Below are 26,404 nucleotides of genomic sequence, written 5' to 3' on the forward strand. Positions count from 1 at the left end.
AACAGACTCATTTATCTTTTTCACTTAACTAAATATGTTGTGAGGAGAAATATTACAGCCTTATCTTAAATGAAAACCCACTTGTTGGAGGAGGCCATCGAGAGGACGTGACTGCCCATTGACCCTGGAGCTGGCCCTGGGCTCCTCACCCCCCTCCCCTCTCTGTGAAACGTACATTCTGCCCACGTTCCCATAGCGGGTGGGGGAGCTGTCTTCAAGGACTTAGCCTGGAGTGAGTAAGGTGTTGTTTACACCATCTGGATTGAATATGCTGTACACACTTTTAAGATTCGGGTGGGTGGGTGCAGGGATGTACAGGGCTGGCCAGCAGAGACAAGGCTCCTATGTAAATTCCCTTGCTTATTACACCTGCCGGCTACCAATCTGGAGTGATCTGTTTCTGTCTTTGGAGTCCCTGTGCCCTGGGTGGGCTGGGGCCAGTTTGCAAACCAACACCATTATCACTTGTCACAAACAGAAAGCAGAAATAAATACAATATGAGCACAAAAGTATCAATAGATGCTAATTAGACACAGTTACCTGGGAGCCGGAGGTCTGCTCTGTGTCAAAATGGAAGATTAGTGAGGGTTAGAGATTTTAAAGGCTGTTAGCCCCTAGTGAGTCTTCTTTCCCCCTGTGTTGGGGGTTGAAAGGCAGTTAAATAGGAGATAATGTTCTAGGTAGGCGATGTCCTGTCTCTCTCCTGCCCTGTCAACCCTCCTCTGCCACTCTCCAAATTATTCCCCTACACTCTGCCTGCAGTGACCTTCGGTACCTTGCTGAATCGGGAGGGCAATCAACCATGGCTCTTTCTGAAAAAAGGAGCAGTGAACAGGCTCGATCTGACTCTAAATCCTGCCTGACAAGGGGGATATTTCCCAGGGCCCAGTGCAGCATCCTGCTGGTGGCAGCATCCAGGGGGTGGGGGTGGGGGTAGGGGGGACACACAGGGAGCTTCTCCAGGAAAATGCGTGTTTTGCTTCCAGTTCCCTAAAGACTGGTTGGTGCACAAGATCCAACCCCATGGGTTCCCCTATATTTGTTCAGACATGGGTGGAAGACAGAGAACTGGGGGGCACCCGAGGCAGAGACAGGAACATGGACACTGGACCAGACAGGATCTGGGTCCTTATCCCCGCTTCTGCCATTCTCAGCTGCCAGTCTTTGGGTGAGGTGCACAGCCTTTTTGAGCCTCAGTTTCCTCATCTGTAAAATGGAGTCATAAAACCCCAAGCACTTCGTCACAGGGCTGCAAGGACTGGGTGAGATGGTTACACTTATGCGGGAGATAATCCAACAGAGCGTCTGGCCCTGAGAAGGTGTTCAGTAAATGTCTATTCCCTTCTCCACCTGTGAAATCAAAGAGGGCACCACTCACCCGACCGGGATTGTTCCGTCCTGGCGGCTGCAGGGACTCCTCCTGCAGATCTGTCTGTCTCTGGCTTCAGGAGAGGATTTGGGGGATGGATAATGAATCGGCGCCCTTCAGATTTGGGCCACGCCCCAGAGATTCTGAGCCAACTGAGGTCATTTCTCTTCCACGGAAATGCAGACACACATGGGCTCAGCACCTCCTACCAACCGACCCCAAAGCCAAGGACAAAGCTGTCCTCGGAAAGCCACCGGGGCTGGAGATTCCCATCCAAGTGATGTTCATTTATGCGATGTTTCCTTCTCCTGAAAAGCCATCACTTACTGAACAAGGACAGCCATCAAGCGTCGGCACGTGCCGGGCACTGTGCGATGTGTTTCCTCACCCTCTTCTTTACGCTCATAAAAAGCCTCTGAGGTAATTCAAAGATGTGGAACAGACCCGGCAAGGTCTAGTTTCTGGTCCAGGGAGTGAGAGGCAGAGCAGGATTCCCGCCCTTGTGTGCGGATCTCAGACCGCGCGGAAGCCACCTGCTGGTGTGCTCGGGCAGAGTCTGTATGGTTGCTGCTCTATCCCGACCAGAGCTGGCACCAGGAAGTGCTCAACAAACATTTGTAAAGTGGGTAATTACATGGTGGAAGGAATGGAGAGTGGAATGCACGCTTCTCGATGACGGCCAGCCCCACCTGCTTTCCCTCGCCGCTTCTCCAAGACCGGGGAGGGAGAATCTCTGTGTTCTCCTCTCCCCACGGAACCCGCCATCTGAACCTTAGAGACCGCCTTTTCTAACAGGAAAGATCAAATGAAAGACAACACAGAAGTGAGACGGACAGACAGGATGGAGCCAGCTCCTCAGAGGGGACTCTTTGTGGGGCGGGTTTGTGGATTTCTCCCTGCCTCTAGCCCCCTCCAAAGGGGGTCATGCAACTCAACCCAGGGCTTTCTCCTCACCCACCAGGAGGCAAGGAGACTGTGCCCAGAATAACGCCAAAGCCACACACAGAGATCATCTCAGGCCTGTGCACGTGGCTGTCAGCCCTTCTGCCGGTCCCTGGCGGGACACAGGGCCCCGTGGCAGGTAGGACCGCAGTCTGGCTTCTGCACACACCATGCAGGGACCTGCTCCCTCTTCTGCAAGCGTCGCACAGGACACGTGATGCTGAGCTCTAAGCAGGAAATGCTCCCTGGTGGCCCACCTGTCACTCCTCCTCTGTCTCGCTCACCCAAGAAAAAGAAACCAAAAGGCCAGTGTTTGACAATATCACAAAGGCCACCTGAATATCCTAACTTCAGCCAGCAGCACGTGCCATGCACCTTCCCACGCCAGGCGCTGGACTCAGCACCAAACACCGCTGCTGCCTCATTGAATCCTCCCCGTGGCCCCAGGGGCCAACAGTAACATCACCGCTTGGTTTAGGAAAACACCAGACCGCAGGGTGACCTTCCAAGGCCACGCGGCTGGGAAGGGGCAGAGGTAGGTTTTGAATTCAGGCCTCCTGACTCCAGCACTCAATATCCTAACCATGGCGCTGGTGCAGAGGGGCCTCGCCTCACAGTGGGTCTCAGTCTAAAGTCAAGTGCCCTTAAGATTGCCCTGGAGAATCTCAAATGGCCCGTAAATAGCTTCTCTTCTTTACAAGTCCAACACAGAAGGCTTTGCCTCCAACAGAACACACACACGCTCACACACACACACACACACACACACACACACAATGGATGGCTTGCCTCTAGCGGCCAGGACTTTTGAAGAGACGCATACCTGTAACCCCTAGCTTTGTGTTTGCCTTGCATGTATGGCAGGATTTGCATAAATACAACGCACGTGTCATAGGAACCACCCACCCGTGGATCTGTTCTAAAGATTATTTGCAAGGACCAATTCTTCTCTTAGTCTTAGTGACAAAGGGTCCGTGCGCCTCGCCATGGCCTGAAGGATGAACACTGAGTGTGTCTACACTGAGGGAGAGGACAGTTGTGTGACCTTGGCCGAGCTCCCAACTGCCTTGCAGGGCCTGCAGGCTGAGTGTTGTTTAAGCCTGATTTTACAGTACAAGCTGCTGAGACACAGGAGGGGATATTGCCATGCCCTAAGTCACCCAGCATGTAAGTGGCCAAGCTAGAACTTGAGTCCAGGTCCCTGACCCCTGATTAGCGGCGGTTCTGGTACCTCCCTGCATCCCGTTTTAGGTTGAGTTTGAACATACACGTGGGCTGTATGTAGGTCAAGTCAAAAGGAAACAGGGACAGACTTCTCCTGGCAACATGGGGGTTGGGGGGACCAGCAAGGGCGCCGTCAGAGCTCCACCCCCACCCCCCGGGGAGGCTTGCTGTGCTCCCTCCTGCTGCTCCCTCTTCTGCAAGCATCGCACAGGACACGGGATGCTGAGCTGTAAGCAGGAAATGCTCCCTGCCACTCTCCCAGTGGCACTTGCTCATGCCAGGGGAGCTGGAAGTGCCATGAAATTGAAATCCTCAGCCCTCAACCAATGACCAAGGTGATGCCCTCTGAGTGGGTTAACTCCGTGTGTGTGCTCTATGCTGCCCCCCAGAGGTCTCTAGCGGGACTGAGCCCCTGTTGTGCACAGCGATAGCTGGCTTGCTAACACACCCTTCAAGGCTGCCTTCCTTCCCCACAGCACATCCTGGGATCACCTCCCACGTGAACCATCTTGCCCTTGAATGCCTGCATCAGCTGCTGTACCCACGTCAGGTGCTAAGACTCCAAGAGGGCCTTCGAGGCTGGTCACGCTTAGAGCAAAGTTTGGTTTGCATTTCCCTTCAATTATTGAGGCCAAGAATTGGGTCTGAAAGAGACCCAAGGTTTGGTAGGCTGCTATTTCTTTGTGTCTTTGTTCCTCTGAAGCCATTTGCAACATCTGGGTGAGGCCCGGCTCCAGCCAGTGTGCCACCAAGGGCAGGGCTGAGTCAGAAAGTCCCCGTGTGGCAGAGCGGTATGGAACAGGGCAGAGCGGCCAGACAGCTGGGGGCTCAGTTCCCCCAAAGGCATTCCTCATAGCTGTCATTCCATGTCATTCATCAGTGTCACTTGGAAGAAATGAATCCTGTATCATATCAAGCTGGTCATTGCTTGGTGAAACAAGTTTCTTAAACTGCGGGACTTCTCAGAGCCTTTAAAGTATATCTTATGAATCTCCAAGAAGAGGACATTCTGTTCAGACATATTAGGCCTGAGAATACTTTTAGAAGCACCTTGCAGGTCTGATGTCCCATGAGACGCTAGTTTAGGAAACACTGATTTACCAGAAAGACCCTTCAATTAACCAGATGACCCTGGACAAATTGCCTTACCTGAATCACCTACCAAGGTCACTATGCTGGTAAGAGGCAGGTTGGGATTTGAATAGAAAGGACGAAAATGAGAGCCAGAAAAAAAGGAAGGAGCAAGGAAATGTAAACGGACTACAGTTTCTGAGAGGCTCAAATCCACCTGCAAAAGCAGGTTTTTCCCTTTATGTTTGATCCAAAAAAAGAGAGAGAGAGAGAGATGAAATAATAACACAACAGCTTTCCCCTGTGCACCAGGAGTTCAATTGCTATCAATTACTGAGGCCTCCTGCATTTATTAATAACCAAGTTACTTCTCCTTCCAACAACTTCCAACAATAGCCGTGCTGTCGCTGAATTACCAAGCATTATGTGACTTATTTATAACGCTAGTGCATCTGGGTCACATCTCCTCACACAGCGGTTCACAATCCGGAGCCCTGCGAGGAAGGATGTGACCTGCAGGGAAGAGATAAGCCTGAAAGTCTAGAGATGCTAGAAGACGAGGCAGTGCCTGGGTTCGAATCCCACCTCTCCCGCCTAAAGCCCCGTGGTGTGGGGGAGGTCCTGTCACCTCCGAGAGCCTCCATTTCCTCTTCTGTAAAATGGGAACCTACCCCCATGAAGCGCTTGGGGAGCCTCAGTGAGGTTATCTGTGCAGATCGTTTAGTACACGGTCCGTTCTGTGAACGTCAGCTCCTACGATTATGATCGCGCCCTGAGATTTCTGCCCTTCCAGGGGACGGATGGGTCAGAAAGAGAAACCCCGGGAACCAACTCAATTCAGGCAGCTGTGGCTTTCTGCGCAGGGGTGACCAGCAAGGTTCTAGTGTTTGGACCATGGAAAAGGCAACCCTCTTACGGGCTAGAACTTCAAAGCCCTGCCTGCTTCTTATCGCTGCTACTGTATGTCCCTACTGTCCCACCTGTCCGGCTTCAGACAAAGTTGCCGTCTGCCCCAACACCTTTCTGCGTATGCACAGTCAGTGCTCCCTGTAAGGCCTGGTCAATAAGCCATCTATAACCCAACTGGATCGCAGCTCACATTGCCTAGAAGGCAATGTACAGACCACTCCCAGCGCTCTGGGGAGTATGAGCAGGTGTTTGGGGGAAAAAAAGAAGTCTCACTAGACAAATCAGTTGGGGCAGCATCAGAGTAAACCAAGGAAGATGGCCGCTTTCGTGCAGGACTTCTCAGAGCCTCGAGTATACCAACGGGCATCAGGAATTTACAAGAGAAGGGGAGCCGGAGGAGGAGTCTCCCGAGCTAACTCGATCACGAGGCTGGAGGGAAAAGGCAGACATGGCATCTTTGGGGCGGCGGCAACTAGGGAAAGAAGCGGAGGCTGGACATCCAAAGGCAGACTCGGCCTGGCGGCGAGATCTCCAGCAGGAGATGTCCCCTCTCTGAGCATCAGTTTCCAAATCCGTGAGACGGGTGGCTCTTCTCCCAGAGGGTTGTTTGAAGGAAGGATGAAGTGAGACATTGGATGTGAAGCCCGCAGAGCTGGTGATCTTTGCTGAGGAGCCGGTGGAAGGGGAGACTTGTCACATTACTCTGCTCCCTCCAGGGGACTCCAGGAGCAAGGGCTCGGCTGGCCGGCAGGGCCAGCAGCAGGTGTGAGACTTGCCTGAGGCCGCACAGCTAGTGAGGCAGAAGCTAGGACTGGAGCAGCCCTGGCTGGCTCCCCGTCCGTGCTTTTCCTACCTTCCGGCGTCCCTCAGCCTATCACGCTGTTCCCTTTGGAGCTGCTTCCTGGGTCCTGAGGAAAGCCCAGCCGGCAGGCGGTGTCTCCTGAATGCTCACCACGTGCCTGACCCTGTGCTAAATCCACACCTGCTCTCCCCATGTGAAAAGGTCTCATTACTGTTGCCATTACTGTTGCCATTACTGTAGCCATGTGAAAAGGTCTCATTACTGCTTGCATTTAATGATGGCGCCCCGGACCCTACGACATAACGTGGCATAAAGAATAGGACGGAAGGCTTTAGGGGCGCCTGGGGGGGCTCAGTGGGTTGAGGGTCCGACTCCTGGGCTCAGCTCAGGTCATCATCTCACAGTTCGTGGGATCGAGCCCCGAGTCTGGCTCTGTGCCGAGAGTGCAGAGCCTGCTTGGGATTCTCTCTCTCCCTCTGTCTCTCCTCTCCTCTTCTCTCTCTCTCTCTCTCTCTCTCTCTCTCTCTCTCTCTCTCAAAACAAATAAACTTTAAAAAAATGAATAGGAGCGAAATCTTTAAGGATGGAATTCTACAACCCAAAATTGGGCTCCTCCCCTTCCCACGTCCATGACCTTACATAACTTACCTTACCTCTTACATCTCCCCACCTCCAGCTATAGGTTAGTAGGGGCTCTGGTGATCAAGGCTTATAGAGAGCCCCGAGGGCATCTGGCCCACCCCCATTAGGTAAGCCCTTTCTCCTCTCTGAGCCTCAGTTTCCTCATCTGTAAAATGGGATAAGAAATGGCCAAAGCTCTTAGAATAGTGCCTGGTACATAGTAAGCACTAGATAGATATCAGCTCCTGTTATCATTTATGGGAAACTGAGGCTACGAAGCTGGAAGGGGCCTTGACAGGGCTATCCGGCAAGGGAGTAGCTCACCCTATGTGAAATCTGCTGGCCCGGGGGAGGGGGGGTCTCAGCCTCTCCACCCCGCCCTCCCACGGTGTGGGGCTGCCCACGAGCAATGCCTTCTAGCGTCGGCCACTTCAGGGTTTTGTGGGCTTTTTAAAAATATAATTGTTTACATCCCAGAGCAGCCATTTCGGCTTAATGAATGAATTCAATATGCTCAGAAAACGCAGAATAAATCCTTGCCTGTGGCCCAGAATAGGCCCGGCTGCACCAGCTGTCGGGCAAGGAGCCAAGCCACCAGCTGGGGCAGGGCTGAGGATGCGGGGTCTGTGTCTACACAAAGGCAGGCGGGTGGGACGGGTCCCAGGAGGGGGACGGGCCTCGGGGATGCTGGGTCCAAGGACACATCAGCGCAATCTCTAGGTTGTAGGGCCACGTGGCAATCTCTTCGTCAGGGCCCCGTTTCAACCCAGCATCACCCCTTAGGTTGGCACCTTGCAGACAGGAACGCGGAGGCTTTGCTGAAACCACCATACCGTTGCTCGGGGAGGCTCCTCTCCCTGAAGCACCCTTTCCAATTTCTTCTCAGCTTTGGAGATTCAGCTCAAGGGTCCCCTAGGGTGGTAGGCCCCTTGGACGGGGCTGACCACTTTGAATTCAGAGTGTCTCCTGCCTACAGTGTTCTCCGGGCTTCCTCCATGCCCTGATCTGGGTCTATCTCCCTTGATCGGACTGAAATTTTGTCTTGGAAAGTAAGGATGGTGTCCCTGGGCAGCCAAGGCACAGTGGAGAAGACAGGAAAGGAGGAGAGAAGGAGGAAGAGGAGGAGGGAGGGAAGAGGAAAGGAAGGGCTGAGCAAAATGAACACAGGAATGGCCCAGGAGCCCAGACACTCGGGCTGTAGTCCCACCTCCCCCACAGCCTTGCTGTGTGACCCTGCGCAAGGCCCTTCCCCTCTCTGATCCTCTGCCCCCACCCGGTACAAATAGGGGCTCGGGCCTGGCGTGATCTTAGTCCCTTCGAGGCAGGTGGTTCTCTGTCCTCCCCAGCCCAGGGTGTTCACAGAGCCAGGCAGGTGGGTCCAGGTTGTGAGAGGCTGAACTTGCCATCTGAGCCAAGGAGAAACCATGCAGGCCCAGACTCTAGCGGGCCCGACTTGGTGACTCATGATGTCCCCTCGTCCAGAGCCCGGAGGAGTGAACGACCCTGGCCCCCGCCAGCTGGGGCCCGGATGCCAACCCTAATCAGCACTTTGGGGGGAAATACAAAGGAGGTGCGGGTACGCTGGGCTCTGAACACCTTGCTACAAATGTGCAGCTTGTGTCCTCGGGGGCAGGGAGACGCGCAGGTAGGAGCCCCTCTCGGGGCAGGGGAGCGAGGCACCTGGGGGCCTGCATGCTTCCCCTACGGAAACAGAAGTGAGCGTGGACAAGTGAGGAGAGGACAGAAGTGGCGGACAGAGGGGGCGTCCCCAAAGTGGGCACAGTGGATCCATTCTGAAACTCCAGGCCTCCCTCCGCCCCTGACGGACAGAGTGCCCAGCAGACAGAAGGTCCAGCTTTGTGCCACTTAGAGCTGTCGTGACTTCACCCCTCAGAGCCTCGGCTTCCTACCTCCAAGTGGAAACAACGACATCAGTACCCGCCCCACAGTCTAGTGAGGGTTCAGTGAGCCAACCCATGTAACACCCCGGGGATGCGAACCAGGCCGGGTGCATCGAGACGTCAGGCCTAGAACACAGTCTTTGACCCAGCAGATCTGTGTTCAGGAAACCATGCCTCCAAAATGCTCATTCCTACACGGGTGTTCAGGGCGGTGTTGTCTAGGCCCCCCAAAACCCGAAAACAACCCGAATGGCCTCCAGGAACACGGCTACAGATACAGAGCCCCTCCCCTCCCCCCATAATGGGCAGGTCCCTGCGGTCAACAGAGAAAATTAGGGTCACCCCTATGACTCAGCGCGCAAAGAGGTCAAGGACAGGGTCACTGGGTGGTTCAGTCGGTCGAGCGGCCGACTTCGGCTCAGGTCACGATCTCACGGTTCGTGGGTTCGAGCCCCGCGTCGGGCTCTGTGCTGACTGCTCGGAGCCTGGAGCCTGCTTCGGATTCGGTGTCTCCCTTTCTCTGTCCCTCCCCCACTCACACTCTGTCTCTCTCTCTCAAAAATAAATAAACATTAAAAAAAAATTAAAATAAAAGAAGAGGTCAAGGACACGAGCCGGCTCCTTACAGGCGCAGACAGAGTCGCGGTGATATTCAAACAACATCCAAGCCAACCGCCCGCCTGTATATTTGTGACACGCAGAGATGCTGCTAAATGCATGGTGTGTAAGGGCCTGACCCTGCGGCCGGTGGTTTAGGCGACAGTAATACACCCACGTCAGTCACCGCTGCTGCGGACCTGGCCGCGCTTGGAGAGGGTTCATGGGGCTGCGTAGGTGCTCCGACCTCCTATGAGTCTATAATGACTTCAAACCGGAAAGTTTAAGAGAGGGAAAGAAAAAAAAAAAACAAACCCAGGCTGTTAGGGCAGTGACCTATCCTGTATGACGCGGTCACAGTGGAATGTGACAGTACGCATTTGTCAAAACCCACGGGATGGACAACTCCAAGGGTGGGCCCGAATGGAGACGGCGGACTTTAGTTCATCGCAGCGTGTCCGCACGGGCTCATCGCTTGCAATCACTGCTCCTTTACGCCCTTAACAACGATCCCCTTGGAGGGCCGAGGGGTCTGACGGGGCAGGGAGGGACCCTTTGCTACTCCACCGTCTTCTGTATGGTTTCCGCTTTCGACAGGAAGACGACTCTACAGTATTATGTGTGCAGAGTGGTTTTCAAACAGAAAGAGTAAAGCACTTCACAAGGTGCTTTGTGCTGGTGGGGTCACCGGCCTTCTGCGCACAGGGTCTCGCCCTGGCCGGGGGAATGTCTGGTCACCTCCTCCTGTCCTTGGATCTGGCCACTGGAAGTCAGAGCATCGCAGGAGAAGGCGGGGCCGTGGGGGGTGGGGGTGGGGGTGCCAGGCCTCTGTCCTGGCTGCTATTGTCTCTCCTTCCCGCAGGCCCCGCCCCCCCACCCCCGGCTCCCCGAGTTACGACCTCATCCATTCAGGGACTGACATCTTTATTATAGCGTTTGGGGAGTTAGCAGCTGATTGGCAACCTCCCTTCATCACCCCATTATGAGACCCCCCCTTGGGTTATATATGGGCCTGGTAGTGTCATCTATTAGGCCATGGGGTCAGCAGCAAGTAGACTGGCAAATTTAGTGAAAGAATAGTAAATTAACCCTCCCATTGGCCTTCAGAGAAAAAGGAAAACGAAGCAATGTGGCCATCCAGACAGGCATCGCTCGTCCTGTGGCTATTTTGGATTCTGGACATTATTGTCATCGCTCTGAAATAACGAGAGAGAGCAGGCAGACTGACAGTCTCGGGCTTTCTCTTGTAGCGACAGGACCACAGGGGTCGGAGAGGCTGAAAGACCAGCCCGCATCAGCCTCGGGAACTCCACCTTTGCAGGGGAACGCTCCCTGGAGGTGGACAGACTTCCTATTAATAATAATACAGCGATAAAATAACCACAATGACAAAGTTTCGCATACTCAGATTAAATGACATGAGCCTCGCGAGAACCCTAGGAGGCAGGCAGTATTGTTATTCCCATTTTACAGAGGAGGACACCGACTCTCAAGAGGTCAAAGGAGTCGCAGAGATCACGCAGGAGAACAGGGATCAAACGCAGGTCAGCCTGGTCCCAGAACCCATGCCTTTCGTGAGCTCTCCGACCTTGATTCTGCTTAACGGCATAACCTTCCAGATGGGGGAATAGGGATTGGAGATTGGACACAGCCACGGTTGGAGATTAGACGGAGCGGAGAAGCTCTTAGGGGAGAGGCGACCATCCGGGCGCCCAGAATGCACGCGAGGATTAGGCCAGTTGGGTGGCAGAGAAAATAGCGAAGGGCAGGGATCCGGGAGGCAGGCAGGCAACGACTCTAACCTTGGATCCACCACGTGATGCTCTGTGACTTTGGCAAGGTCACATAACCTCTCTGAGCCTCGGCATTCCTCAACTGCAAAATGGGAATTCCTTCCCTATCTGTCACGGGTGCTGGGAGGATTCAAAGCGAGAGTGCGGGTGAAGGGGTCCCCCGGTCCTGGGCTGAGGTGGAGAACAGGGGACTCTGAGAGGGTTTTGTGCATGGAGATCATTCCCAGGCAGACCATTGCGTCTGGTTCTACTGTCCCACAGACAGGGGGACCCAAGACACAGAAATGGTTTCTTGCCGCAAAGAGGGAACCGAGTTCATCCTTCATTTACTCTCCTGTGGGAAGGGGGTCCTCAGGGGACATTACAGGACAGTGGCGGGGAACAGGGAAAGCCCTGGTAATAAAAGCAGGGAGCAGAAGTGTCTTCTTGCCACGTCAGCAGGGAGCAGGGAAGCCTTGGCTGTGGAATTTGACAAGCTTTATGCCATCGTACCTTCCAAAAGCCAGAACTTACCATGTGCCTGGCTCTGTGCTCAGCCCCTGACATATGGCATCTCGGTTCATCTGTACGGTGGACATGTGAAGTCACTGCCCTTCTCAGTCCCATTGTACAGGCCAGAACACTAAGCCTCAGAAAGCTTAAGTGACTTGCTCAAAGCCACTGTGGCAACACATGGCCAACCCAGTTATCTCTCAGCCCCCGTGTTCTAGAACCTTCTCGCTGCCCCCTCCGGGGATGGAGTCTGGTTCCCCTGGCCCTCGAAGCTGTCAAAGGCTCATCACCAGTAGAAGATGGCAGGAGGGACGCTGCGTGATATCCGAAGCCAGCTCAGAAAAGGGGACACAGCTTCCAGGTTGCACTTGAAGCCGCCACGCCGAGAAGCCGCCCAAACGAGCTCACGCGGGGAGGCCACAGACCGCACAGGACAGAAAGATGCCCAGCCAGCCCCAGCCTCCTCCACCTGCTTCCACCATGTGACTGCGACCGTAGGACAAGCCTCCAACCCGAACCGCCAGCTTAGGGAAGGGAGCCCTTCCAGGAGACAATGAAACGATTGTCGTGCAAGGCACGGGGGGTTGGGGCTGACGTGTTCCGCAGCACGGTCAGCTGACCAGTCCCAAAGCTGGCAAGTTGTTCAAGTCCTCGCGTCGACGTGAGCCCAGGTCTGTGTCACTCCTGGCTGCTCTCAGTACTGCCCTGCACTGTCCTTGGCCCTGGGGACCTTCTGCTAGGCTGTGGACAGAGCACTGGACAGTGAGTCCAGAACTGGATTCTGGTTCGGAACCGGCCATTCGTTAGTACAGAAGTCTCACAGTGCGCCCTTCGGAGAGGAGCGTCTCCATTTAGAGGCCTGGGTTCTTCACCCACCCACCCAACGGGCTTTCAACCTACCACCCAGCCCCCCTCATGGGCTGGCTTTAACACCGACAGAAACCACCAGCCACAAAAGTACTTTGCACAGAGCAGGAAGTCACGGCTTGCTGAATACCTCCTATGTGCTGGGTGTCACGCATCCAGTCTCTCTGACTATCGAATGCTCAGAGAAGGTAAGCAGATTTATTGCCATTTCACAGACACCGAAGCTGAGTCCAGAGAGGGGAAATCACTGTGCACAAGTTAAATCACACAGTCAGGGGGGTGGGGGGAGCCTGGGTTCAAATACCAGAGCCCCTGCTATTTCCTTCTCCCCCTCTCTCGCCTTATCGAGTTCCAGAGAGCATCCATTTGCTGCCTTTGAAACACACGGGAGGGCGCCTGAGGGGCTCAGTCGGTTAAGCGTCCGACTTCAGCTCAGGTCACGGTCTTGCAGTTCGTGAGTTCGAGCCCCTCGTCGGGCTCTGTGCTGACAGCTCGGAGCCTGGAGCCTGCTTCGGATTCTGTGTCTCCCTCTCTCTCTCTGCCCCTCCCCTCCTCATGCTCTGTCTCTCTGTACCTCTTTCTCAAAATTAAACAAACATCAAAAAAATAAATAAATAAATAAATAAATAAATAAATAAATAAAAGGGAAAAAAACATACACACAGGCACCAGCTAATTGTTCCAGGGGCCACCTTTGCCAAAGGAAAGAACCACAAGGTTGGATGAATGGTTCCCTGATGGCTCCTGAGGGATGGCCTGGGCCACGAGCCTTGGTCAACAGCAAACCAACCGCAATGTCAAATCACCCAGGGTTTTCTGCCTGCCAAGTGGAACCAGCCCCCAGAGCGTCCTCCCCCCGGCTTCCCAAGGGACCGGTCTGGGACAGCAAGTCTGAGAGACAGAAAGGGAGGCGGAACCACTGTGCGAAGGAGGGAAAGTTCTGGGCCCTCCTGCCCCTGCCACTATTAGAACACATTCCCTAAGCCCCAACAGCCAGTTGTGACTGACCTCTTCAAACAAGTCACTTAAAAAAAAATTTTTTTAAATGTTTATTCATTTTTTGGGAGAGAGAGAGAGAGACAGAGAGTGAGCAGGGGAGGGGCAGAGAGAGAGAGGGAGACGCAGAATCCAAAGCAGGCTCCAGGCTCTGAGCTGTCAGCACAGAGCCCAACTTGGGGCTGAAACCCACGAACCGCGAGATCATGACCTGAGCCAAAGTCAGAGGCTTAACCGACTGAGCCACCCACGCGCCCCAGAACAAGTCACTTTCTAATGAACCAACCGAGCCAGGAGTCACCTTGGGACTCCCCAGAGTCACTCTGGGCCGCATGGGAAGCGGCCCAGAGTCAGAGCGTTATTAGCATTGCAACCTTGGGGAAGCCTCCAGATAGCTCTAAGACATCCTTTGTCCCCCCTCCATCCCTCCTCCCCCACCTGAGGCTCAGGCAGCTTCCATAACTTGGCCAAGGTCACAGCCCGCTGATAAAAGGCCAGGCTGAAATCTGAACCGGCTGACTGCAAAACTTCCATGTCCTTTCCCCTCCATGTCCTGGCATGCTGGCATGCCTCTGACTTTGCGACTGATTGGGGGGGGGGGGGCGGGCAGAGCTCATAACAGGGCAGCCCACCCCCCTCCTCCCCACAGGCAGCCAGCCTCCTGGGATAAAGGCCACCATGTCACAGGGGCCAATGGGATTGAGAAGGGTGTGGGGAGGAGGCATGTTTCCCTACAGGAACTCAGGGGTCAGCGGGGACCTGCATAGGATATGAGCCCCACAAAGGAGGCGGCTCAGAGCAGCCCCAAGGAGTTATGCTGCGGCCGTGTATGATGTAGGCGCAGAAGGCTCAAATGAAGCAGGGGCCATGAGCACGCTGGGACCCCATAGTGAGCTGAGAGCCTGGGGTGCCATCCACCTGGAACCACCCACATGCGCCCAGTGGGCTTCCTGCTCAAAGCTTGGCACCTGTGATAAGCACACATTTGGTCTTTGTCCCTGGTCCCTGGTCCACAACTCCCAAAACCCTTGGCATCTCTGAAGTGAGGAGGGTCTTTTGTTCACTAATGAATGACCAGCTTCCTGCGCGCGGGGGGGGGGGGGTGGGGGGGGGGTGGGGGGGGTGGGGGTGGCAGGGTGCTCTATAGCTTCAGGACAGGGGCTGATGGCCAGAAAGACCAAGGCATGATTAGAAGCTTAGAACTTTCAGCCTCACCCCCTGACCTCCGGGGAGGGGAGAGGGGCTGGAGGTTGATTAAGCACCCGCTGCCTTAAAAGACCTAAACTACAGAACTCGGAGAGCCTCCGGGTCAGTAAACACATCAAGGTGCTGGGACGGTCGGACCAGAGAGGGCAGGGAAGTCCCTTCCCCATGCCTCGCACTACACTTCTCTTCCATTTGGCTGTTCCTGAGCTGTATCCTTTATTCTTATTTTTTTAATGCTTATTATCTTTGACACACACACACACACACACGCACACACAGCATGAGCAGGGGCGACGCAGAGAGAGAGGGAGACACAGAATCTGAGCTGTCAGCACAGAGCCTGATGTGAGGCTCAAATTCCGGGAACCCAGACATCATGACCTGAGCTGAAGTCAAACACTTAACCGACTGAGCCACCCAGGCGCCCCTGGGATAATAGTAAGTAAAGTGACTTTCTGGGTCCTGTGAGCTTTTCTGGAAAATTACCAACTTTGCAACCGGTCGGTCAGAAGTACAGGTGGCCCAAATGGATGGCTGGTATCTGAGGTCGGACAGTCTTGTGGGACCGAGCCCTTAACCTGTGGGGTCTGTTTGAACTCCAGTGTCTGAATCGAGCTGAATTGAATTGGACCCCCCACTGGTGCCTGGAGAATCAGAAAACTGGTTGGTGTAAGGAAAACCCACGCATTTGGTGTTGGAAAGTGCACTGATGAGAAAGTGACTTTGCCAGCCCTCCGGGAGCCTGTGAGGACAGAAGTGGGAGCTCGCGGAGCAAGAGAGGCGGGACGTGTGGCCCCCAAGTTTGGGCTCGGAGCTTGGGAGGCCCTGGGTCCAAACCCCACCTCTGACTTTAGTTATGCGCCACGAGGGAGATGGATGAAGTTCTCCGGCGGGCCTCAGTGTCCGCATCTGTAAAATGGGCATCGTAATAGACCTCACTCCTCCCGGGCTGGCCTAAGGCTGCAATGACATCACTGTATCCACAACCACTCAGCCCAGGGCCCAGAAAGACAAGCCGATTCCCCATCAGGAGATGGCAACAGCCTGTTGCTAAGGCAAGGACCGCGGAGGGGTATTTGCAGGGAGACCAACTGAGCTTCCAAATCTCACTCTGGAACATACTAGCTGTGTGACGTCGGGTACATCACGTACTTAATCTGAGTCTCTGTTTTTTCGTCTATCAGACGGTGATGAACGATAGCAAATACTTGTGAACCGACACTTTATGAGCGAAGTCCTGTGCGCCACACTCTTGGGCACTGACTCAGTCTGCGAGCTGGGTGCCATTAGCCGCTCCATTTTATAGAGGAGAAAACCGAGGCTCAACGTGGCCAAGCCAAAGCTCGCACCCAGCAGGCCGACTCTTCAGATCAAGAGGCGTGACCGTGGCACAGTTGCTTTTGAAACTGTCAAATCCGAAGCCAATCCCGTGGTGGTGGTTGTTATCACCGTAAAGGTTTAGACACCCCGAGTCCGGTTATAAGGCCCAAAATGTCCCTTTAGGGACTGATCTTGGTCTTTAAAATACGATCAGGGCAGGGGCGCTTGGGTGGCTCAGTCGGTTAAGCGTCCGACTTCAGCTCAGGTCATGATCTCACGTTTTGTGGGTTCGAGCTCCGCGTCAAGCCCCGCGTCGAGCTCTGTGCTGACAGCTAGCTCAGAGTCTGGAGGCTGTCTTCGGATTCTGTGTCTCCCTCTCTCTCTCTCTGTCCCTCCTGTGCTTGCTCTCCTTCTCTCTCTCTCTCTCTCTCTCTCTCCCTTTCTCTCTCAAAAATAAATACAACATAAAAAAAAACTAAAAAAAAAAAAGATCAGGACCCTCAAAATAAATTACGGAAGCCAGGCGCACTGGGAGGAGATCATCATTTTAATAAAAAAAAAACCTGATTAATGGAAATGATTCTTAATATATTTCAAAATGATCTGTTATGACACAAAGCAAAGACATTTATATATGACTTTGAAATTCTTAATAGCTGATTTTAGAGCAACCTATTATGAAATCTTCCAAAGCAGAATATATAGTAAGTAAATCATCGGGCAGGGCCTCCCGGGCTGACTGACGGCAGCTCCTCTTAAAATAATTTATAAGGTGTGTGTGTTGGGGGGGTGGGGAGGAAGGCTGGGAGAAATTATTGCCATAATCATGTATTAATAAAATATTTATAAACGTGACTTTTCCTTTTATCATTACAGGCAGCGACAGGTGTGGGTCAGGTCCCTGGGGCCCACATCAGAGGGGGGATCCCACATGCCCCCAGAAGAGAAATTCCACCACCAAACTCCTCTGGTGACAGGTCAACAGATCAGAGGGCTCTGTCAGCCTCTGTTTTGTCACACTGGAGGCAGAGAGGGCTGACGTTGACTTGGAAATCAGGAGGCAGGTCCCACCTGTCTGCAGGGCTTATAGAGTGCCTTGGTGGGAGCGATCCTGTGTCAGCTAAGTGCAGCCAAGAGGCAACCGGCTGGGCCACCTTGGGAGGGTCACCTAGGCTGGGATCAACAACAAAATCCTAGACTTGCCTTTTACTGAAGGATTGCCTCGAGCTGGCTGCTACTGAGGACCTGTGCACCAGCCCTTGCCCCGGCCATCCCATACCTCCTATCCCATACGTGTCCCTGGTCTGTCACTGCCTCTCTGCTGTCGCTGGCTGCAGGCACATGCTTCACTCAAGCCCAGCACAGGCTGGAAGGGCAGGTGTTCATGCAACCTCCAACCACGGAGAAGCAGGAGGTACCGGGTAAATACTCCAGCTCCTTTGTCTCCAGGCAATACCACTGGGAGCCATGGTTCCCAGTGAAACTGGTTCCAGTTGCCCACAGGTGACGTGCTCGTTAAAGCACGTAGTAACACTGTCACCCATCTTCCCTTCCCTGTCTCCCTCCCCTACGGGTGATCCCCTCCCAGAAGAGCCATGTGCACCCAAATCTTCGTCTTGGCGTCTGCTTTGTGGAACCCAGCCCCGTTCAGCTTCCTCTTCCAAATCCCGTTTAATCCATGCATCAACCCCATGTTCTGCCCATCAAAGAGGAGACCACCAAAGCTCAGACAAGTCTGGTTCTCGATCCTGGCTAATTGCACCAAGAGCCTCGGGTTTCTGTTCTGTACAATAGGCTTGCTTCCTTCCGCTCTTCCCCAACCACAGGCGCCCTGACTCTGAACCTTCAGAGCTTTCCTGGTCCGACCTCTGCAATCCCTCCCTCAGCCCAACCTGTTCACAAAGCTGGTCCCAGTTTGGAAGTCTCGTGTCTCCTAATAAGATGATAAATTCTCAAGACGGGACAGTAGTCTCACAGCCCCCCGCATCCCTCCCCCTGCCAGGCCCGGGCACAGGGTAGACGTTGGCTCATCTCAGGGACTGGGATGTATTATGGGCTGAATTACGTCCTCCCCAAATTCATATGTTAAAGTACTAAAGCTCGGTACTTTAAATTGTGACTGTATTTGTTGACTGAGGCTTTAACGAGATAATTAAGGTAACATGAGGTCATCTGGGTGGGCCCTGATCCAATGTGATTGGTGTCCTACAAGAAGAGGAGATCAGGACACAGACAGACCCATGAATGGAGGGCAGGCCATGTGAGGACGCGGCAGGAAGGCAGCCCTCTCCTAGCGCAGGAGAGAGGCCTCAGGAGAAACCAACCCTGCCAGGCACCTTGACCTTGAACCTGAGCTTCTAGCCTCCAGAACCGTCAGGAAACAAGCTCCCAAGATTAAGAACCTGTAATCTGGCCCGACCGCAGAATTTCACATCTGACAAAATGGTGACCAGAGAGAGACAGGGGAACTTGTTCAAGGTCACACGTCCGGTTGAGGGCAGAGCCAGATTCCTAACATCCTCTCTCTGGCTTGGCTTGGGTCTAAAGAGGACCGAGGAGTTTTCTCACAGCATAAACAGGCCCTGCAGAGGCACAAAGATCCCCCCTTGCTATGACGTTCCGTGACGAGGGGCCAGCTTTTTCTGTAAAGGGCTGTATAACAATTAGTTGGAGCTTTGCAGGCCACACAATCTTTGCCTCAACTACTCAACTCTGCCACTGTGGCAGGAACACAGCCACAGGCATGTGAATGAAGGGGCACGACCATGTTCCAATAAAACTTTAATTATGGATACTATCATTTCAATGCCATACAATTCGCACACATCCTGGGGCCCCTGGGTGGCTCAGTCGGTTAAACAGCCGACTCTTGGCTTCAGCTCAGGTCATGACCTCACAGTTCATGAGTTCAAGCCCCACATCGGGCTCCGCACTGACTGGGTGAAGCCTGCTTCGGATTCTCTGACTCCCTTTCTCTCTGTCCCCTCCCCTGCTTGCTCTCTCTCTCTCTCTCTCTCTCTCTCAAAATAAATAGTAAACATTAAAAAAAGAAATGTTCATACATCCCAAAATATTACACATAGATAGATAGATCTTCATCTAATTGAAGTACAAAAACCATTTTTAGCCTGCTGTCATCCAGAAACACAGCCGACTGGATTTAGCCCACAAGCTATGCTTTGCTGACCCTCGGTATGACAGAGTCAGATGCAGAGGTGGGGATTTTACCAGATGATTAGAGCTTTGCAGGAAAAGAAATGCAGCCCAGGTCAGAGATGGGGCCACGTTCTCACACCATGGTGTGCGTGACTCAGGCTGGTCTCAGTGGCGAGGAGGTTGGGACACATTACAGTCCCGTGGGCAAAAGGATGGTGGTGCCCCAATGCCCAAGGGGTCAATCATGGCCCACGACTGAGTTTTGGAAAGGCAAGTGGCATTTGATTTTTCACCATTGTCCAGTCAAGCATGTCTGTCCTTGGTTTGGACTAACTGTGGAGTCCCCACCTTACTTATTTCTGACTCAGCATAACTCCTAGAAACTTCCAAAATCAAATCAGTGGGCCAAATATATGCAGCTCACGTGTATGAGAATCAACAGAATGAGCCCCAAGGCCCAGGAGTGTGGGGATGGCAGGAATGACATGCCAGAATATTCCAGAAGTCTGCTGCCCACAGACAAATGACCCAGAATGTCAGCCAGAGTCAGTACATAGCCCTCAGAGGACAGCCTTCAATTCACATGTATTCATTCAACAAGTAAATCCCAGCTCTATGTCCTGGGCCCCAAGGAAGTCACTCCCTACTCGAAAGAGCTAGACAAGGACACAATCACAATACAAGACACCATAATCCTCAAGAAGGCAGGAACCACACTGATCTTGATCCCTACTCTCTCCCCAGGACCTTCTACAATGTCAAAAGAAATCAAAGAAATTGGTTAGGGAAGGGAGGAGCCTTGAATGCCAAGTCAACGAAGTTTACTTGATTTAGCAGGCAAGGGAGAAACTTGGGAGGATTCTAAGCAGGGGAATGGCACACAATAGGCTTGTGTTTGTTTTTTTTTTAAAGACCCCAAAGGTCACAATGAGGATGGACAGAGGGAGGAAGGTAGTCATTAGCAATGAGACTACTGCAATAGTCTGAGCAAAAATTAAAAAAAAAAGGAAAAGAAAAGAAAAAGACTGGCAAACAGTAGGAATAGAGAAACACAGACATAAATGCTGTCACAGAGATCATCTACAGGGCAAGGTGAATAAAGATTGGCTAGGGAGGGGCAAGGGCCAGAGAGAAGACCAGAACCACCTTGGGGAAACAAGGTGAAGTAAGGATGATCAGTAAACAGACCATTAAGAGCAGGGACAGACTCAGGAGGACAAGGATGGCTGGGTGAGCTTCACCACGTATGGTGGAGAGCATCTCCAAGATGTCGAGATGGAAACACAGCACCTTTATTGCTTGGACCCAACTCTCTCTCAAATGTCCGAGACCTTCTGCGCTTAGGACACTTAGGTTTGCTTGAAAAACCCAGACCTGTTTCCATCTCACGGCGCCTGGTCCGGCGGCCTCCCAGACACCGGTCCCGGAGACACAGAGGATGACAGATTGATCCTGTCCCGCCTCATGGAGAGAAGGGGCTCATCAGGCACCTGCCAAGGCAGACAGCTGGCAGTGCAGGTGAGCTCGGCAGGAAGGACTCACCTTTGCAGGCTCCCGCTGCGCCGAGGTGGTAGATGGCTGCCAGCACCCGCCAAATGGCTCGCTGCTCGCCCTCCGAGATGCCCAGTGTCTCCATGGCGCTCTGGAGATGGGCAAAGGCGGCTGCCGCCTTCTGCTTGTCTTCGGGCTGAGAGCAAAGGGAGAGAGGAAGAGGCCGTCAGGGTGGCGAGAATGCAAAGCTCAGACTCGGCGGGGGGGGAAACAATGCGGTCGCTTTATAACCACAGTAAATTACCCACAATTAGGCTGTGGAGTGTTGATGCCCAGAGCTCAGACTGCAGGGAAAGTAAGTCATTCCTATCTGTCTTTGGAATGCACTGTGATTCTCATTCACCCGTGGGTTCCCTGGGTAGAGTTTTTGAGGCTCTGCTGTGTACGGGGCCCAGAGGACGCAAAGCCGAGGGAACCCCAGAACTTGACTTTGGAGGGCCTCTCGAGGTTAGCCATGGAAAGAGACATAAAACTTAGTGTGACGCAGGCTAAGTGGTGGGGTCCGGGCAGAGGCAGGAAGGCGTCAATGAATCCCCCTCAAAATTGTCATAGAGGTTGTCCTAGAAGGCGAGACAACACTGAGGTTGAAGTTTGGAAGAGGCATAGGCGTCACTGACCGATTTAATGCAGTAAGTCCCTACAAGCAGAGGGAACAACGTGACCAAAGGAGATCTCGGGGGACAACAGGTGGTCAACTGAATGCGGGCACAGAAGCAGGTATTTTTGGAGGTGGGGCCGACAGAGAAGAGAGAAAGCTTGAGAAGCTGGCAGGTTCCACTTGGGATGGCCTCACGTATGATGTTAAAGGCATGGGCTCTGGATGCCAACCAGGCCTGGCAAATACACACGCCTGTCTATACTCCCGGACCTGTGACAGACGTCGTTAATCGATCGAGATGCCACAGCAAGCCAGCGAGTCCCCACTGTTTCCAGGACCCCACCCCCTGCAGCCGCCACCAACTGATCTGCCTCAACAACGGAAGTGCAATCTGTATGCTCTCGCCAGGGCAAGGGATGGGAAACTGCCCAAGGATTTTAAGCAGGAGGAAAGAGAAAGTGACATGATCAGATGTTTATGGGTTGTAGGGTGTTGTTTTTTTCTTTTTCAGATTTATGATCCCAATTATGTTTGATTGAATATTAAAATTAGCCTGAAACTCCTGCGCGCACACACACACCATCTGGCTGAGGAGACTCAGCCCAGAAACCTGCTGGGTTGAGAGAAAGTGAGCTGGGGACAAGAATTCTTTTGTCACTAATCCACCGGCAGATAATGAGGAACTGATTTGCACTTGGCCCTCTTACAGAGCGTGGGTGATGAACTGTAGGCTGGTAAAGCTGGCAGGTTCTTAAATTTTGTGGAATCCAACGCCCAGAGAGGGGATAACACTTGCCCAAGGTCACACAGCAAATTAGCATCCGATACAGAACTAGAATCAGGCTTTTCTGACTCCCTGTCCAGGCCGCTTGTCCCCTCCACTCCAGCTACGTCTAACTAGCAAAGAAGGCTGCGAGAATCAGCAACCAGCCGGGCCGATGTCAAAGCATGCAGTGACATTGAGACATTCGCTGTGAAAATATTTCAATTAATAGCAAAAGCATGTTCCACTGATCCATCATATTTCTGGGCCACCACAGGACCACAAAATCCCTAGCAACCAGGAGCTCAACCTAGCAACCGCAGCTGCTCCACTGGAGCACACGGAGGGAAGGAAGGCATCTTACCAACATGTTCTCGGTTATTTATGAGATTTCAAAGCGGCACAGAAAGGACACCGAAAGGACAGTGGCAACACATTTATTATGGCTCCCACTGTCAGCTCTGAGCATTTGAATTTAAATTACAGGCGGACTCCATCATTGGCCACTTAGCTCATGCGAAAAGAAGGAGAAACTTTCCCCAAAGCTTAATCTGTTTCTCTTCCCCTCCCTCCCCACCGCCTCCCCCTCCACCGCCCACGTCTCTGTTGCAACAGAAAATAGAGAGAGGCAAATGTGTATGTTTCTGATCCAAACAATCAAGATCAGGAAGATGTTTATAGTTGCTTAAATTTCCAGGGAGCCAAACATCTCTGCCTAATGCTGTCACGAAAGCCACCCCTTCCGGCAAGATCGTGAACGTGGAGATCAGCCCGCAGCCCAAATGTCTATCAACAGGAGACTGAATACACAAAGGGCAGTGTCGCAGGGAACAGCGGTGGAGTGCTACGAGGGGATGAAAAAGAACGAGCCACAGATCCGTGCATCCACAGGCACGAATCCCACAGACCACGTGAGCCAGAGAACCAAAGACTCCGCACTGTATGACTCCCTCTCCGTGAGGTTCAAGCATGAGCCGAGCCAACCTACAGTAAGAAAAGTCATTTTGGTAACGCTGGGACGGGAGGGACGCCCCTGATCGGGAAGAGACTCAAGGGAGCCTTCGTCAGAAATGTTCCAGGTGTTGATCTGGGGTGTGGCTACGGGTGCATTTGAGAATATAGTCATCACTGGGGGGAGCCTGGGTGGCTCGGTCGGTTAAGTGTCTGACTTCGGCTCGGGTTATGATCTCGCAGTGCGTGAGTTCGAGCCCCACGTCACTGTAGAGCCTGCTTCGGATCCTCTGTCTCCCTCTCTCTCTCTGCCCCTCCCCTGCTCATTCTCTCTCTCCTTCTCTCTCTCTCTCAAATAAATAAACGACAAAAAAATAAAGAATATATTCATCACTGAGTTGGAGGCTTAAAGTTAGTTGTCTCGCCACAATTAAAAAAAAAATTAATGGGAAAAAAAATCAACTCACAAGACGCCCAGGGTTTATCTGATGCAAAGACTCAAGGTCAACCAAAGACTGCAGGTAATTTAGTGGGGGAAAAAAAAAATCCAAAATGTTCTCTCCACGTTAGACTGGGCTGTGCTTAGAGCACCCAGGAGATCCCTACAGTGCAGAGAGAGAGAGGCCAGGTTTGGATTTGGAGTCAGAACTGGACGTTTCCATGACTCAATGCTCCCCAGCAGTGTGACTTTGTACAGATCTCCTGCCCTTGCACTGGGGCTCAGTTTCTGCTTCTGTAGAACGGAAATCGTAGCCTACCTTCCTCCGAGGGCCATTGTGAGGAATGAATGAGTCGTGTATGGGGCACCCAGCCCTGCACGCAATGGTGCCAAATAAATGCTGGTTCCCACACACCACTGCGTCTCTCTGGCATGACTTTGCGCAGACTGTTCCGCTTTCCGGGACACCTTTCCCCACCGCTGCCCAAGTGCATGCCCAACGCTCCACGGAAAGTGAACCAGGTGTGGCGCTGTCCTTGAGACAGGGGTGAGGGGGAGCGGGTTGGGAGACTCTGGAGAGGGTCGGAGGCTTCCAGGAAGTAGTGGTGCGTGAAGCAAACAGAATGAGTGAGGTGATGTGAGTACTGGGGTGGAGCAGGAGGAATTCCAAGCCTCCAGTCCTAGGAGCAGACCAAGAAGCTGGGTATGGCTCTGCCCATTCCACAGTTGCAAAACCCAAGGCTGAGAGGACATAAATGACCCAAGAGAGCACAGCAGGTCAGAACCCAAGGCACAGGATCTTCAGCCAAAACACAGGGTTGACATTTACAAGCTGTGTGCTCTTAGGCAAGTAACCTCACCTCTCTGAGCCTGGTTACTACTCCTGAAATCAGATGTGATAATAATCCCTCACCTCAAAGGACCATTAGGAGGATTAAGGAAGCAGAGGCTCTGGGCAGAGCCCCCGGCAAGAGCGCACCCCCCGTTTCTGTTTGGAGACCATTCCTCCACAGTTGACAACCGGGTCATAAAAAAATAAATGTGCCTCGGGCCAAAGCCCGGAAGGTAACAGCCAGAAGCCAACTGCTGGGAGGCAAAGATTATTATTATTATCACTGCTGCTGGGCACTTTTTAAAAAAAAAAATCAGGCTACGTTGCAAAAAAATAAATTACAGGGAAGAAGAGAATAATATGAAAGCTTTGTGATTTCAAATGGGTCCTGGTGCCCTGACTGATCTCAAATAAGTTCCATTTAAAAGCTGAAAGTGGCAGGCAGCAAGGGCACAGTGCAGGGACCAGGGGGTGGACACTGACAGCGAGCGGAGGCGCCACCGAGGGCCGGCACCACCCGCGGGTCTTGGCGCTTTCCCCCCTGAGCACCTGCTCCAGCTGACTGCCCCCCTTCCCCCTGCACCTCATCCTGTACTCTTCACCTGCACCGTTTGAGGTCTCTCCACCTTCACCTTTGCATCAGGTGCTCCCTGGAGCAGGAATGCTGGCCTCAGTGCACCTGCCCGGCTTCCCTCTCACCTCCTCTGGGCAGCCTTCCTTGATATGCCTCTACCGCTGCAGCCTGGTCTCAGCCCACACACACCTCTATTCAAGCACCTATCATTCTGGCTTCGAATGATCTGCAATATGGCCGTGGCAGCCCCCACCTGCCTCCTAACATATGGGCTCCTTGTGCCTGAGACCCAGCTGAGTTATCTCTCTGTGCCAGTGCCTGGGACGTAACGAGATCAGTAAATATCCATTGAGGAGTGAATGTCAATGAGCTGCCGGTTACTGTCCCTGAATGAGAGTCATTGATGCCGAGGTTGAGTTTGTCCACCTACCGAGCCAGGCCCACGGCGCTGCTAATCCCATATTCAAGGACCCCAGAGGCCAGGCTGGCTGAGGAAGGAGAGCCTCACACTCGCGAATTCCCTTCTCTGGGGTACTCTGTGCCTCCCAGCGAACGACCCCAGCTCCCAGGATGCAGGCAATGGAGCCGAAGAAACATACAAGGTCTCCACAGCCCATGCCTTTAAAGACACGGCGGGCTAAATTCAAGTGTAATTAATGCATTTCTGCTACCGCGGCAGGAAAATTGAGAAAAGTGTAGCCAAGTTGCGGTGAGTGGGGTCCGCTCGTTCATTTATTCACTCAACAAACATTTGTGGAGCACTTGCTGTGTGCCTGGCTCAGCGTTAGGCCTTGTGAAATATATGAGCAGTGAACAGGACACAGAAGACCCTCGTCTTCTTGGACCTTAGGGTGGTAGGCAGATCGGTAATAAGCAAACAAAGAGTGTCAAAGACAATGAGAGATTGTTATCGAGACCACACACACACACACACACACACCCCCATTAAAAGGAGGTCTCTCCCTGGACAGAGGACTGGGAAGCTGGGGACACTCACGCTGCCACGAAAGCCCAGGATAGATGCACAAAGGTGTTTATCATCTCCTTATTAAGAGCTACCAAAAGAGTTGAGAACCTTTTCAGTAAATGGACAACATTCGGGAAACAGTTCGGGGAATCATGACTCCACTCTGAACATCTGGTCATGAAAAGCATTGTTCGTGAAAGTGTTAATGACCTCCAGTTTGTTACGAACTGTATAAAATATTCATAGAAGACAGACTGAGCCAGGCAGGTGCCCCTAGAAATAATGTCGTATTAAAAATGTAGACCAAGGGGGCGCCTGGGTGGCTCAGTCGGTTAAGCATCTGACTTCAGCTCAGGCCATGATCTCACAGTTCATGAGTTCAAGCCCCGAGTCAGGCTCTCTGCTGTCAGCATAGAGCCCAGTTGGGATTATCTCTCCCTCTCTCTCTGCCCATCCCCCACT

General features: G+C 52.9%; 1 protein-coding gene across 3 annotated transcripts in view; it reads right to left on the reverse strand.

The window, feature by feature from the left end:
• MYO18B (myosin XVIIIB) overlaps window positions 1-26,404 on the reverse strand; it is a 258,324-nt gene that overhangs the window by 193,390 nt on the left and 38,530 nt on the right. For all 3 annotated transcript variants that reach the window (XM_053902225.1, XM_053902226.1, XM_053902227.1), the window contains one exon: window positions 20,810-20,954. In XM_053902225.1, coding sequence (XP_053758200.1) covers window positions 20,810-20,954 — 145 coding nt within the window. The remainder of the gene's footprint in view (window positions 1-20,809; window positions 20,955-26,404) is intronic.

This window comes from Panthera pardus, unplaced genomic scaffold, assembly GCF_024362965.1.
Source record: "Panthera pardus isolate Hobbes unplaced genomic scaffold, ASM2436296v1 HiC_scaffold_15, whole genome shotgun sequence".
Lineage (NCBI taxonomy): Eukaryota > Metazoa > Chordata > Mammalia > Carnivora > Felidae > Panthera > Panthera pardus.